The sequence below is a fragment of the Heterodontus francisci genome, chromosome 2 (assembly GCF_036365525.1).
Source record: "Heterodontus francisci isolate sHetFra1 chromosome 2, sHetFra1.hap1, whole genome shotgun sequence".
NCBI classification, from domain to species: Eukaryota; Metazoa; Chordata; class Chondrichthyes; order Heterodontiformes; family Heterodontidae; genus Heterodontus; species Heterodontus francisci.
In genome coordinates this window covers 117,091,467-117,107,872 of record NC_090372.1, presented here as the reverse complement: position 1 = coordinate 117,107,872, position 16,406 = coordinate 117,091,467, and the positions used below count along the sequence as shown (strand labels likewise).

The 16,406-nt window shown below is 45.3% G+C and overlaps 1 protein-coding gene across 10 annotated transcripts in view; it reads left to right on the top strand.

Moving 5' to 3' along the window:
- Window positions 1-16,406, top strand: part of ppp1r9a (protein phosphatase 1, regulatory subunit 9A) — a 358,146-nt gene that overhangs the window by 146,301 nt on the left and 195,439 nt on the right. For all 10 annotated transcript variants that reach the window (XM_068009859.1, XM_068009863.1, XM_068009853.1 and 7 more), the window contains exon 5: window positions 15,492-15,627. In XM_068009859.1, coding sequence (XP_067865960.1) covers window positions 15,492-15,627 — 136 coding nt within the window. The remainder of the gene's footprint in view (window positions 1-15,491; window positions 15,628-16,406) is intronic.

Sequence of the window (16,406 nt, the reverse complement as noted above, 5' to 3'; positions counted from 1 at the left end):
AGTATTCCAGATTTTTCTACCCTTTGTGGAAAGAAGTGCTTCCTGCCATCACAGCTGAATGGCCTAACTCTAATTTTAAGGTGTGTCCCTTGTTCTGGGCACCCCCACCAGAGGATACAGTTTCTTTTTATCTACCCTATTGTTACGACCGAGGCAGGAGGTGTGCACTGTCTTTTCTAGTTCCACTTCTCCACAAGTCACAACATGTATTTAAATGTTTACCCGGTTACCGGTATGGCTAATCATACACTCTTATATTTAATCCCAGAATAAAATACACCAACCAGGTTTCTTTAATGAACAACCAAATTATCAGTTTATTATAACACAAGATTTAACCAATAACGAAGCAAAGCATTAACACACAGATTCAAATATGAAAGTCCCCTTTTTTAAAATTCCCCAATTACACTCACACACACACACAATGGAAAAAAATACAGAATTTCTCTCTGCAGAGGTCTGTTCCAAATAAAAAGACAGAAAAGAATACTTTGGGCAAATACTTGCTAAATCTTGACAGAAAAAAAGAGAAGATATGGAAGGAAGTCAGTTGTCCCTTTTTTGGTCTGGCGTCCGGATATACAGAGACCGGTCACTGGGATTGTTTCAGAAGCAGTCCATTCTGGAGATGTTGAGAATTATTCTGGTAGGCTTTCCAGGAGAAATGTGGCATCAGGGTTTTCTACCAGCGCACACTTGAATCGCAGGATTTTTTCAACTTCTCATGAGCTGTGCAGCACCAGGGATTTTAGCTCTCCCACACTGAATCTTTGCAGGATTTCTTCAGTCCGGTAGAGAAGGAGGTAAGCTGGGTGGTTTCTTTTTACCTTGGCAGGCAAATGCCAACTGTCTTCAAAAACAATTCACACCCCAACTGCACTGAAAACAATATCCAAACCCCAAAACAGAGAGTCGACCTCCTGACCTCCATAAACCTTGACATGTAACTTCTCTATAACCATTTTCATACAACATGTCAAAATTCCTTTCGGTGAGGTGAACGTGGTCAAAAAAAAAAATCCATGGAATATTTTCACTTTTAATGCAAGTCCTCAAAAAAATTTTTTTTAAATTGAAGTACTTTTGTAACCCCTCCATCCTTGGAGGAATGAAACGCTATTTTTAAACTCATTTCATTACAAAGAGTGAAAAAAAATATGAAAAATATTTAAATACATTTACACACTCATCCTCATTCACACTTTACCTGTAGCTAATACGATTCGGCTTTATACCATCTTTGCACTCAGATAACTCAAAGGAAAGTTAGATTCTAGACAAAGCATCCGCAATTACATTATTTTTTCCTGCAATGTGGATAATCTTTAAGTAATAAGGTTGTAATAGTAAATTCCGTCGGAATAGTCTGGTATTCCAGGAAATAGACTTCAAAATGCTTAAGAGCTAGTAATACGCCCAGGGTTTCTTTTCTGATGGTTGACTATCTGTTTTGGTGTCGATTTGGTTTTTTGGAAAAGTATCCCACTGGCCTTTCTATGCCTGATTCATCATCTTGTAACACGACTCCACTGACTCCTAGGTCACTAGCACCAATTGCCATCTTGAAGGGCTTAGTGAAATTTGGACCAGCCAGCACTGGTTCATTAATCAAAATGGCTTTCAGCCTGTCAAAGGATGCTCGGCACTCCCCTGACTACACTACCTTAGTTTTCTTCCTTTGTCGCAATTCTGTCAGCTATAGTACTGAAAATATGGTACAAACTTGTGGTAGAAGCCACATATCCCCAAAAACCACATGATTTCTCACTCAGTCTTAGGGGTAGGGAACTCCACCAATGCTTGTACTTTTGCTGTTCTTGGCAACACTTGTCCTTGCCCAACTATATGCCCGAGGTAGGTTACTCTCGCTTTTGCAAATTAATTTTTGGCAAGGTTTATCACTAAATCAGCTGACTGTAATTTTCTAAACAGAGTTTCTAGTTGTTCAAGTGGTCCTTCCAAGTGTCCCTGCATACCAGCACACCGTCAAGGTAAACCACACAGTTAGAAACACCGGCTACCACTTGGTTCATTAGTCTCTGAAAAGTGGCTGGTATATTTTTAGCCCAAATGGCATCACTCGGCATTGGAAAAGACCATCTGGTGTGATAAAAGCCGATATTTCTTTAGATCGGGGTGTGAAAGGAACCTGCCAGTATCCCTTCAACAAATCTATTTTGGTAAGAAATGTGGCACTGTCCACTCTGTCAATGAAGTCTTCCAAGCGAGGAATTGGGTAGAGTCTGCCTTCGTTACTACATTAACCTTTCTGTAGTCTATGCAGAATCTAGTTAAACCATCAAGTTTAGGCACTAACATGACTGGGGAACTCCAGCTGCCCTGGCTTGTCTCTACAGACTTCTTTAAATGCTGTGAGTAGCCTTGTTAGGTCTTCTTATTGTTCTGCATCTAAATATGAAAGCATAGTGTTCAATCTTGCTAGCAATTCAGAATTACCTAACCGGATAGTAGGAGGTTCAATTTGAGAATTGTCTAGGCCTGCTTCTGCCTCATCCTCACAATCCCTTTCATCCTTCACTGTGCCTACTATCTGACATGCGTGTGCTTGCTTATTCTCCTCCTGGCGATGATATTGCTTCAACCTATTGATGTGACACAGCCAATTATTTTTCCAGCGGTGTTAATCAAATAATTTAATCACCAATTCTTTTGACCACTTTATATGGACCGTTGAACCGTGCTTTCAGCAGTTCACCCTGTAAAGGCAGTAATACTAACAGTTGAAATGTTCAGGTCTTAGCATGCTTGTCTACCCATTTCTTCATGGCTGTTTGGGAAGATTTCAAGTGTTCCTGAGCCACATTGCAGCCTCTTGTGAGCCGCTCCCAGAACACGGACACATAATCTAACACAGAAGATTCGTCCCTCTGTTCTTAAAAAAAAAACCTTTCTTTAATTTGTTTTAGAGAACCTCTTATCTCATGTCCATAAACTAATTCAAAAGGATAAAACTGGAAGACTCATTAGGTGAATCCCTAGTGGCAAACAAAAGAAATTCTAGCCCTTTATCCCAATCATGGGGATATTAATGACGTTATGCCCTGACCATCATTTTGAGGATCTGATGGTTCCTTTCTAAAGCTCTTGGTGTCTGTGGGTAGTAGGTTGAAGACTTTAACTGTGTTATATCCAAATTATTCATAGCTTCCTGGAACATTTTGGACATAAAATTGGAACCTTGATCCAACTGAATCTCAATTGGTAATGCATATCTAGTGAAGAACTGGGTTAACTTTTCTACCAATACCTTAGCAGAAATTGTTCTCAAGGGAATGGCCACTGGGAACCGAGTAGCCATATCCATGATAGTGAGTATATATTGATGTCCCACTTTTTTCTTCGGTAAAGGTCATACACAATCTACCAACATCTTACTAAATGGTTCCCCAAAAACTGATATGGGAATTAAAGGTGCTGGTTTTATGGCAGGTTGCGGTGTTCCCACAATCTGGCACGTATGGCACGTTTTACAAAACTGCACCATGTCCTTGGAAAGACCTGGCCAGTAAAAATGTCAGCCAATACGTGATTGGGTATTCTGGATCCCCATGTGTCCCACTGTAAGAATTTTATCAGTTGTCCTTAATATTTTTTGACGATACTTGGGCAGTACTACTATCTAATGAACGACGTCCGTTCTTCATCTGCAGGTCTGTGAGGAGGTCTCCATTTCCTCATCAGAATGCCATTTTTAATATAGTAGCCTTCTGCAACTCCCTTTGCCTCAGCTTCAGTTAGAACCGATTGTGCCACTTTATTTAACTCTGGATTGACTTGCTGAGCCTTGATCAGAGAAGACTTTCTAACCAGGCTGTTTCCGGAGGTTCTGAAATCTCTGCCTGTACGCTTCAAGTACTAACGCATAATCAGCGAGAATAGCTTTTTTTTGCCATCTCATAATCTGTTGAAGCCTCCTCAAGAAGCATGGCATAAACTTCATGAGCTCTGGCCATCAGCCTGTTTTGCATAGGCAGTGTCCAGCTTTCCTTCGACCACTTCGTCTGTCTACTCTTTCCTGTTCAAGCTTAAGTTTTTCCAATTGCAACTGAATCCTAGCTAATTCAACTGTACTACCATCTGGTTCGCCTTTTTCTTCTTCCAATTTCAAATGGTGTGCTATTACCTCAATTATATCTGCTTTCTTAGCTCCTGGCTTTAATTCTAATGCCAACTTTTCTGCCAATTCCTTTAGTCTAACCTTGGTTAAGTTTCTCAAATCACTCAGGGATACATCCTCCTTCCCCTGAAAGGTTGTAACAACTGACAAAGACATTCTGTTAGTGTACTTTAATGCAGAAGAAACCTTTTTTTTAACTTTTTCTCTTTACAATTAGTATTACCCAACTTACAGTTGCACGCCGTCGGCTTTGGGTATCCTGGACGATGAGCCCCCCAGTTATATGTTATGACCGAGGCAGGAAGAGTGCACTGTCTTTTCTAGTTCCACTTCTCCACAGGTCACAACATATATTTAAATGTTTACCCGGTTACTGGTATAGCCAATCATACACTCTATTTTTTTAAAATCGCAGAATAAAATACATCAACCAGGTTTCTTTAATGAACAACCGAATTATAACACAAGACTTAACTAGTTACAAAGCAAAGCATTAACATACAGATTCAGATATGAAAGTTCCCTTTTTAAAAATTCCCCAATTACACTCACCACACACACTGAAAAAAAAATACAGAAGTTCTCTCTGCAGAGGTCTGTTGCAAAAAAAAAAAAGAGACAAAAAAAGACTACTTTGGCCAATTACATGCTAATTCTTGATGAAAAAAAGGGAAGATGTGGAAGGAAGTCAGTTGTCCCTTTTTTGGTCTGGCGTTCGGGTATACGGAGATGGGTCACTGGGATTGTTTCAGAAGCAGTCGGTTCTGGAGATGTTGAGAATGTTCTCATACGCTTTCCAGAAGAAATGTGGCATCAGGGTTTTCCACCAGCGCGCACTTGAATCGCAAGATTTTTTCAACTTCTCACGAGCTGTGCAGCACCAGGGATTTTAGCTCTCCCACATGGAATCTGTGCAGGATTTCTTCAAAGTGGTAGAGAAGGAGGTGAGCTGGGTGGTTTCTTTTTTCCTTGGTAAAAAATAGAATATCAAAAAAAGAAGCACTTTCGTAACACTATCAATTCCTTTAATCATCCTAAATACTGCAATTAGATTAACCCCAAATCTTCTATACTCAAGGGAATACAAGCACAGTTTACACAACCTGTCCTATTTTAACCTTTTAGCCCTGGTATCATTCTGTTGAATCTGGACTGTATCTGCTCTAAGGCCAATATATCCTTTCTGAAGTACTGAACTGAATGCAGATGGAGTCTGGCCAGAGCTTTTCACAACTGTAGCATAACTTCTACCCCTTTGTATTCTCATCCCCTTGAGAGAAAGGTCAACAATTCATTGCCTTTTAAATTATTTTTTGTACCTGTCCACTAACATTTGAGGGATTTCTGTAGACGGACCTCTAAATCTCTCAGTTGCTCCTCAGTTCCTGCCTTCTCCCCATTTAGAAAACCTTGCAGCCTGAGCTGGTTCATCACTTATTGTTGCTCTTATAGAAGCTCTACCAACCTCTACACATCTATGGCTTGAAAGTTGCTTCCTGATTGCTGCTTCACTGGTCTAAATGCACCAATCAAGTAGCAGCTATTCTAGTCTTCAAGGCCTGGGGTATTTGACCCACTGAGCACAAACAAATGAACTGCAGGCCAGGTTGAAGTAGTTCAACTCACAGCCTGTGTCTTGGACACTACCATGTTGGACAACTACAATTGACTAGCAGCATACTACTTGCAAATTAACTGCTTGTGAATAATTTGTGTAACGTAGGTAACTTACAATCTATAAAATCTAGTTGTGTGGAACTAAGCCTTTCGGAAATCAGGGGCTAGATTTTCATTTTGGGTCAGGATGCCGACCTGCATGGCATCAGAGTGACATGCATGCCGCGGTTTTGAATGAAAGGCCAATTAAAGGCTAGAGGGGCTCGCTCGCTGTCCAGTTAAGGGCTTTGGAAGCTGGAGGGCCAGTAGGAAGCCTGCCAGCAATGAAAGAGCTGCAGCCTACCGATGCAGGTAAGAGAGAGAGGACAGCTCAAGATGGAGGCATCCTCTCAGCACTTTTTATAAATTTTTAACAAAGAAATGGTAACAGCTGCAAAACTTTCCACAGGCAGCCTGCGTCCACCGTTGTGGCCATGTATGTATGGTGCATGCAGGGGGGTGCCTCAAATTGATTCTGGAGTGCTGGACCCCTCGTCTGCTGCCTGGAGGCCATCTCCAGGCATCTGTTGGGCTCCGGAAGCCGAGGGGAGGGCCGTGGGGGGTCCACAGACTGATTGGAAAATTCCAGTCTGCCTCTGATCAGAAAAGGCCTTAATAGGCCTTTTAATTTTGTTAACAAGCTACCTGTTGCTTGCAGGTTGGTAGCTGTCACCCCATCTGATCTGCTTTCTTAAAAATGGCCCAGAGGCGGGAAGATGTCAGCAAACCGGCACACCAGGAAGTGCCAGGAAATTCCAGGCCTGCCCACCACCGGTCCTGCCTCTGGCGGGCTTCCAAAATCCAGCCCCATGACCGTGAATCTGGTTGGCAAGTCCCTACGATGTGATTTTATTAAAAATCGGACTTTAAATTGCTGCTGTCACTAAAAATTCCCATTTCCGTGTGGTAGCAAGCTATTGCCAGCTTAATGTGGTACTCAGTGCAATATAAAATTATTTCAAAAGTGCTTTCTGTAGCTTCCCCTCTCCACTTCTCCATATTAGCTCAGTTGGGTACCCAGTGAGTATATGAGACACACTGACTAGCAAGATGTTGAGTTTGGTCAGTCCTGTCCATGTTGTTAGCTGATTTTACTCATGTTGGCGATGGGATGCTACAGTTTATCTTAGCATTTCTGATAAGGGGGGAGCAAATATGATGAGATGCCCCATTCCTGATCAATACCCAGCAACTGCTGCTGAACCGTTCATCGGATGGACATTAAGGGCTGAATTTTGAAATCCCAGTGGTGTGGGAGTGAGCGTGCGTGTAATTTGAAAATCACTTTCTTGGAGGTCGTCACTGGCTCCGGAATACGAAGCAACTTTTAAAAGGATGCCAGGAGGGAGGGAATGGGGTCTGAACGCCTCCAGTTAATTGGCAGTTGAGCTGATTGAAAGGCTTGTCAGAAACAGTTTTATAAGTTTCAGTAGGAGTGCATGGGGAAAACGCCATGTCTGGAACACAGCAGGGTGTAGAAGTTGTGTACACTGTTGGGTTGGGGCGGGGTGTGGGGTGGCAGGTGTAAAGTGAACTATTGGAAGGGTTGTTTAAAATATTGTAGAAGCCCAGAATAAAGCTCAGCTGCTTAAAATGCACCACAGAGTAGCCATTGCCTGAACTGAAAGACGTATTCAGCAACGGTGAGCTGTTGGAATCTGGGGAGGGATGTGAGGCTGCTGGCACTTGGGCAGCAGAGGCTGTCAGGGGAAGGCCTCGTGAGTGAACGTGCACCAACTGAGGGAGGTCAGATGGGAACAGGCTACATTGGACAGAGCATCCAGGATGAACTTTAGCAGATGCAAACTCCTAGACAGGATGAGGCCAGAAGAGCACAGTAGGAGGCTGCAAGGGGAAGAAGGCATTACCCAAGACATCGGGTCTACAGCCCAAGAGTCAGCTACCTGCAAATGACAGCGCCAGTGCTATAGGAGGCTACGCCTGTCCAGGCAGCTGGTCTCGGACCTGTGTGCTCTGATCCACAACGACCTGAGGCCTCGTAGCTCCCATGGCAGTCTCTTGCCTGCAGCCACCGTTGCCATGAATTTCTATGCAACCAGGTCATTCCAGGGACCTTGGTGGCATCTCGGAGTCAGCAGTTCATCATGCCATCAGGCCGGTCACGGATGCCATATTCCGGAGGGCGGGGGACTGCATCCACTTTGACACAGATGGGCCAGCGCAAGCACAGAGGGCATTGGGCTTTGCCGCCATCAATGGATTCCCTCAGGTCCAGGGGGTCATTGATTGCACCCACATAGCCATCAAGGCACCAACATACCAGCCAGTCAGATTCCAGAACTGAAAGGGCTACCACTTGTTGAATGTCCAGCTAGTCTGTGACCACAGGAAGCAAAGCTTGTATGTCTATGCCCAATTCCCAGGCAACTGTCATGACTCCTTTATACTGCGAGAGTCCCAGGTGCTGCTCCTTTTCAGCCCATATGCAGAATCTGTGGATGGGTGCTGGAGGTAAGGGTTATACCCTAAAGTGATGGCTCCTGATGCCCGACCGCTACCCAGGCACGGATGGAGAGAGACACTAAGCCAGAGCCACCTGCTAACACGGACCTGCATTGAACAGACTATTGGCCTCTTGAAGATGTTCTTCTTTGCCTTGATTGGTCAGATAGTGGCCTCCAATACGAACCAATCAGAGTGTCTCGAATCTTGGTCATCTACTGGACCCTGCACAACATGACAATACCAAGAGGCCTGGAGGTAAATGAGGAGGAGGACCTCGAATGTCACCCCACCTCTGAGGAGGACTTGGAGGAAGATAAAGAGATGGAGTAGTGTTTGCTCAAGAGGTGGCCGGTGACCAGGCAGTGGAGGACACCCAGCGATGCTGCCCCAGACCTCAAGGTGAACTGCAGGCAGGCACGGTTGCAAGGGCCACGCTGATTCAGCAGTGTTTCACCTGATCGTCTCCGAGCTCTTAAATGTGAACTCACCTTCGAGCATCGAGAGCTATCACTCCTCGAAGACGCAGATCTGTAAAGTCCCATTGCCAGTCTTGACCGTAGAGAAAGAGGTTTCAATCACTAACAGTGTCCAACATCACAAAGCATGGAAATGCAGCAATCCCAGGGCCCTATGGCACCCCCACCCATCCCGCAATACTCCGTCCCCCTTTGGCATGAAACATCAATAACACACATATGTGATTGATAACGCAAACAAGTGATATTGCAATGATAACAGAAGAGCTTACAAATGTGGAGAACAGCACCCAGGTGACTCAACAAGTGAAATTAATGGCATTGTACCTTTCTTTCTCTGAGGTTCTCCCTCTGAGGTGGAGGCAGCTTGCTCCCTAGCTTTTGTGTGAGCTGCCTGTGACTTCCATCCTGGTCTTAGAGGTGCCCATGGGGGCTCCTCCACAGGCTGCTGCACCTGCATCAGTCACAGGGCCTTGGTACACAGATGGTTCCTGAGTCGAAGGGGCGAGGGGCCGAAGCTTGATGCTGTGCCCCCTGAGGGGTGGCCTGTTCATCTGCCACTTAGAGCATCTTAGCCCTTTCCTGAAGCCCTTGAATGCTGGATGAGGCCACCAACTGGTATGCAGCTGACACCCACTCTGAGCATCTCTGCGCCATCAGCAACACTGAGCGGTCGATGCTACAGAGAGTCTCATTCTTTCTGTGCATATCAGTATGCTGTGCCTACACCCATGCAGAGTGGTGCTGCAAATGTCTCTGCAAGAGGTTACCCAATCTCAATGGAGGAGCTCATACGATCAAATTCCTGAGTCAAGACATTGCATAATCACTGCATGGACTGCTCCATTGCATGCCCATGGCTCTTCAAGGCCTCAGGGAACTCCGACCAATGGGAACTTTGGCCCTCGAGGAAGGCCCTCCTTGTCTGTGAAACCTGAGGCCCAGCATCTTTGCCCAGCGAAGCATCACTTTATGTGTCCTCCATCCTCCAAGGGGGACTTCCCACCGTTGACTCTGCGGCACAGTGGCGCAGTGGTTAGCACCGCAGCCTCACAGCTCCAGTGACCCGGGTTCAATTCTGGATACTGCCTGTGTGGAGTTTGCAAGTTCTCCCTGTGTCTGCGTGGGTTTCCTCCGGGTGCTCCGGTTTCCTCCCACAGCCAAAAGACTTGCAGTTTGATTGGTAAATTGGCCATTATAAATTGCCCCTAGTATAGGTAGGTGGTAGGGGAATATAGGGACAGGTGAGGATGTGGTAGGAATATGGGATTGGTGTAGGATTAGTATAAATGGGTGGTTAATGGTCGGCACAGACTTGGTGGGCCGAAGGGCCTGTTTCAGTGCTGTATCTCTAAATCTAAATCATAAAAAAAATCATGTGAGGCTCACCCAGTGCTCCCATTTCTATGTTAATCTGTGGCCCAACTGAGGTGAGTGTGTCTGTGTTGGTGGAAGGTGCCGAGGCACGATGTGTTGATGCTGGTTCTGGTGAATTTTCCCCCATCGAGGAGGGCACCGCTGATTGTGATTGTGCACTCTGCACCCCCTCTGCAACTGATCCTATGGGAAACACAAGAAAGTGGAAATGAGAACTTGTCCTACTCAATAATTTCCCCGTCCCCTTAGATGATAGCGGTTGAGGCGGCACAGCGTGCATTGGGCAGGAATCTTCTCCATGCCCTTCACCTCAAAATTGAGCACAGTCAAATGACCCTGCTGTTCACAGCCTTCCTTCTTGCCATGCTCCACCAACTGAATCTTGGGCACCATGGCGATCTCCAGCATCTCCATCTCCTCCATTGGGGTAAGAATATGGAGTTGGGTCACACCACCCATTCTGGCCATGTCCCAAGCGTAGTGGGCTCTCTTCTGCTGCAGGGTGAGAGGAGAATGATTCATGAGTAGGCTGCCCTCCCACATCTCTTCCAGCATGACATACACGTGAGCTGATGTGCCCCTCAGTGACGTCCCCTTCAAAATAGCACCCTATATGTGAGGGTGGCTGCCGTCTCAGTGATGCGACTGGACATTTGATCTGACAATGTTAGGGAGGACTGTGGACGTTCTGTGAGGTCAGCTCATATGCATGCTGGTGTTTACAGAGGTGGTGACCTATCATCTGGATGCCACTGGCCACTCACCTTACCAAAACTTATCAGATTATTGAATCTCTTCCTGCACTGGACCCATGTCCTACTTGTTACTCCCTGGCTGTTGACCTCCATGGCCACCTCCAATCATGCCGTCTTGGTCTCTCTTGGTGGATTTCTCTTTCTGGACGCCAGGAAATCTCTCATGTCTGACACTGCATCGTTAATTCCTCAAGGGAGGCATCAGAAAATTGTGGGGACACATGCCCATGCCTGCGCTGGCCCGCTGAAGTCCCTGCTGTTTCATACCTTCGGGCAATAGCAAGCCCAGTCATGGCTGCCGTTAGCCTTTTAAAATCGCCCTCAATTTGCAGGTTCTGCCTCCAGGGCATTCCCGGTGCCTCTAATTGGGCATCAAACTTGCCCCCAGGCTAGTTGGGACCTTTTCATTTGAAAATAATGTCGCAACAGGGTTTTGACGCGGCGCAGTGTCTGGACCTAGATATGTTCTGGCCGTCGGGTTCCTAACCCTGGAACGGAAATTCAGCCCTAGGTGGGAGAGGATTGGTTTCTGCTAAGTCTGCCAGTGCTCAATAAACTCAGCAGTAAATGATGACTGGCACCCATGGAGATGTATACTCACAAGGAGGAAAAACCTTGAGGAAAGGAGGGAATGGAAGATAATTAACTAGAGAAGAAATGCTCTAAATACGACTCTGTCTTTGTCACATACTTCGAAGAGGGCCTAGTTAGGTGTTTTTTGATTTTGCTATCTAGCTGTTTTTCTCCATTTGAAATATCCTACCACTCCTACAGCTGATCTAGAGTGTATGTTTACCAACCCAACATGTAGATAATCTGTAAGGAGGCCAGAGATTGAACAGAAAACCCTTGTTCAGCCTATTGATAATATCAGGTGCCCAGATGGTTTTGAGTCATTCGAGAGTTAGATGTAGAGCTGTGCCATCTGTGCAAGGACACCTGCAGCTATTATGCAACATTCAGCACATACAGGGGCAGTAATAGGTGGTTGTGACCTGAAAAGTCTTCAAACCTCTTGCAATGTTCTACATAGTGGCATGGAGCACAACTTTCCTTGGAAGCACCTCATATAGCATGACCTTGACTTCATCTGTTGAGTGGTTGCTTGATTGCATCGTCAATTGCCTGCAGTCTTATGCCTGCACCTAAAGGTGCATTTCCCTTCTCTGGCTCCTTTCACTTCAGATTTATCGAAGGCTATTTATAAGGAGATATGCTTTTACAAGCTCTGAAGTTTTCCCCTATTATGGCACTCCTGTTTAATTATCGGCATCTCGTTAAATTTCATTATGTGCAAATTTCCATTCACATTACCAGTGTGCTCCATAAATGTATCGAAGTCTGCATCTGATGCTGTGAATAATAATTCAAATGAGCTTGCCCTAGAGAATTGAGTGCTTTTGGCACATTACCATTCAGCCACAGTTTGCCTGAGTTTGTAACCATTTAGAACTACGGCAAATTAAGGAGAAATTTTACAGAACCTTGCGCCTGGAGATTAAATAAATGGAATGGAGTCAATTCTGGGTTGCACATTTTCTGTAATGCAATGGACTTTATGGGATGAATAGGGCTAAAAATTTGTTTGCCTTTTTTTGGCACAGGGGTTGCAATTTGCGACCTGCTCTCACCGGTTCCATTGTAAGTGAGCAGCACACAAACTTGCTGTTTTAACCTCATTTACTTGGCGATAGCGTGGGGCTAGGTGGATCTGTTGCTGATTCTGCTGTCAAAAGGGAGCTGAAAAGCATTCTGAGGTCACATGATGTAGCCAGCCTGCTTTTCTTGAAGGCAGGCTGCCCCTTTTACAGGGAATCTGGAATTCAAAAGTTTAAAATGAAATGCCAAGGCCAAGGGAGGGTTCTAGGGTGACAGATGCAATGCTGAAAAGCCATTAGTGGTGCAGGTGAGCAGGAGGAGAGTTACCATGGTACTGTGCAGGGGCCAAGGACCACCATCAGAAGGGAGCAGCTGGCCAGGGAGGTCAACTCTCTGGACACAAGGACCCTGCAGCAGTGCCACAAGAAGACTAATGATCTCACAGGGGTGATCATGATCAGTGATTGCATCTTCATATGACATCTACAACCCACCACACTACCAACCTTTCATGCTGCTCAATGTACCACACTCAGATCACTCACCCAGGAATACTCTCTGGCACTCAGGGCTCATACCTAACAACATCCGGACAGGCCACCTTACTCTCTCTCACCTAGCAATGCTGCCAGCCTCTCTCCCACCTCTTGCTGCCTCCACATACCTCCAGCTATTCAGCTATGGTATGCACATCATCCAAACAAAGCACTACACGATCGCTAACATTCTGCCCTCTTGCAGGACAAGGTGGCATGCAATAGCAGAGAACAGGGGACAAGCATGCCTGCATCTCCTGAGCCATATGGGGGAGATAGCTCTCAGCATCACGGGGCCCGTGGCATCTAGTGTCACTGAGAACATTGAGGATGACAGTATGTTCTTGCCAAATGCCTCTTCTCAATTCCCAGCTCACCTTCATCCTGCTATCTGGCATGATGAACAAGCTGCTGATGGTGTGACCATGGACCTCTTGCTTCCCACCACCCTTCCCCCAATCCAACCTTCCCCTACTGATTTCCTGCTCTCAGGCACCTAAGAAATGCTGCCTGCCCAGCCACATAGTAGCCCAAGGAGGAAGAGGGAGAGCAACAGCACAGCAGTAATGAAGAGGCATCGTCACTTGATTTGCAGCCACCAGTTCAGATACTGCCACTGCAATACTTTGGGGGCAAGTTTAGAGTTGGGATCAGCATGTGGTGAGGCATCTGCACACAGTTGGGCTGCAGCCAGGCCAGGGGGGAAAAGGATTGTTCGTTCACCAGCTCATGGGAGGGCGAGGTTGCAGAGGACTCAGATGAGGACCTTGATGGGGTGGCATAGAGGAGAGCACTGATGAGCATGCACACCGAGATGTTGGGTGCATTGGCTGGCCTGCCGGACAGCCTCCTGTCACTGGTAGGGAGCATGGTGGAGTCTGTCTCCAACTTGGCAGAGAACACCGCACTGCTCACTCCACAGCCTCTGCTCCAGCTCCCTGTCGGGCTGCAGACCCAGAGGCACTGCCACTGCTGCTCTCGTACTTATAGCCTTTGTGTGGACAGCTCACCAAATCCTCTGCCATTCCTATGATACTGCATCAGCGCTCTCTGGTAAATCCACAACATCTCCAACAACACTCCAGAGTACTTCCAGATGCTTTGCAATAAAAAAAAATCTTTTAAATTACCTGACCTGCAATTTGGGTGTCTGGCCCTTTAAAGAATGCTAGTGCAGGACCCATTTTGTACCTTAATGCTGCTTGTTTGCTGAGTAATTGACAAATGCATTGCCTAGATCTGGGTGGTCCAAATTTGGTATCCTGGTATTGCATCAGCTGGTTGGGCTATGTGACATGAAAATAGCATAGGTTCACAACCTCCAGCATGTGCTGGGGACACCCATGAGTGCATCTTTTTCCTGATTGAACACCACGTAGGTCATGTAAAAGCAGGCGGTGGCACATCATACCCCTGCAATGTGGTGCAAGGCCTCCATAGCGTGCCTCCAGTGGCACCACAGCAATGAATGTCGCATCCCTAACAAAGAACAGCACAGGAACAGGCCATTCGGCCCTCCAAGCCTGCGCCGATCTTGATGCCTGCCTAAACTAAAACCTTCTGCACTTCCGGGGACCGTATCCCTCTATTCCCATCCTATTCATGTATTTGTCAAAATGCCTCTTAAACGTCGCTATCGTACCTGCTTCCACAACCTCCCCCGGCAGCAAGTTCCAGGCACTCACCACCTTCTGTGTAAAGAACTTGCCTCGCACATCCCCTCTAAACTTTGCCCCTCTCACCTTAAACCTATGCCCCCAATAACTGACTCTTCCACCCTGGGAAAAAGCTTCTGACTATCCACTCTGTCCATGCCGCTCATAACTTTGTAAACCTCTATCATGACGCCCCTCCACCTCCGTCGTTCCAGTGAAAACAATCCGAGTTTATCCAACCTCTCCTCATAGCTAATGCCCTCCAGATCAGGCAACATCCTGGTAAACCTCTTCTGTACCCTCTCCAAAGCCTCCACGTCCTTCTGGTAATGTGGCGACCAGAATTGCACGCAATATTCTAGCCTTTTCTGATTTAATGCTTTCTTCTCGCCTTCTATTTATTATGTATGTGCAGTTGAAAAAAATATAAGCCTGTGTATCAGAGGTTGCTCGAAATAGAGTTTCAGGTAATTCAAGAATTTTTTTGATATTTGTTATTCTGGAGCCTAAAGATTTTGGTCAGTGTTCTATATCTCTCCTCATAATTTAATCAATATGGGGATGATTTATTTTATGCTCCTAATATGGAATTCGATATGAGTGAGTGTCAAGTATTCCATTATGCTTTATAAAGTGGCACAAAAACAGTAGAGGCATAAAGCATTTTTTCCTTGTAAAATTTTGTGGAACTATGTTCAGTTTTGTGTTGAATGCCCAATTTGAATAAGTTCAGTCCACAAGCTCAGTTTCATTGTTTCTAATATTGCCATTGTTCAATTATCATAAGTAATAATGGTTAGAAAGTAAACAGGTAATGGTTTGTTCTGCAGATTCCTGATTGGGCGAGAGAAACCTGGCCAGAGCAGTGAAGTTGCTCAGCTGATCAGCCAAACTCTAGAGCAGGAGCGACATCAAAGAGAGCTGCTAGAACAGCACTATGCTCATTATGATGCAGATGATGATGAGGTAAAAATGAACGTCACAAACGGTGCATTCAATTGAAACAATTCAGTATTTCTCACTTATTTCACAAAAGTGATAATTGTAGCTTTCCCTAGGGAGTGGTATATGTAGGTACATTGCCCTTGGGCACACCCAGGAACAGAAAGCAGGGTTATAAATACACTTGCTTCACAGGCAATTGGAGCTTTTTTTTTTACACGGGCTTCGTCTGATTCCAGGAAAATGTCTTATGCTGATTCTATATTGCGCAACATCTGTTTACATTATTGGGTGAATATTACATTCACACTCGCACAAAGTCATTTAAGAGGCGTGATTAGAACTATTCTGCCGTCACACCTGGGCAGTCAACTCTTGTGTCAAAAATAGAATTTGAGAAAGTTTAATGTTAGATGAAATGATTTACTTTGTTTCCCGCTATCTCATGCTTCCATTGTTTTAATTTCCTGGTATATCCAGGCGCTGCTTCACAAACCACTGACCACCTCCAGGCGCTTACCCATTGTCTCTCGAGACAAGGAGGCCAAAGAAGAATATTCTATTTATATTTTTTTCTTTTGAAATTCACAACTTAATTCTATTTTTATACTGTAGTAAATATACAAACAAATGCTGGTTAAATTTTAGGGAATTGCTTCCTTTTTGTCTCAGTACTGCAATTATTTTTCCAGGGCTGATTCCAATGAAATGTAACATGCAACAGCTTCCTTCAAATGTAGTGAGAATTTGTCAGATTGGGCAAAATTCTGCCTGTGTAAAGCTTGGTATGTCAGTGTAGGATG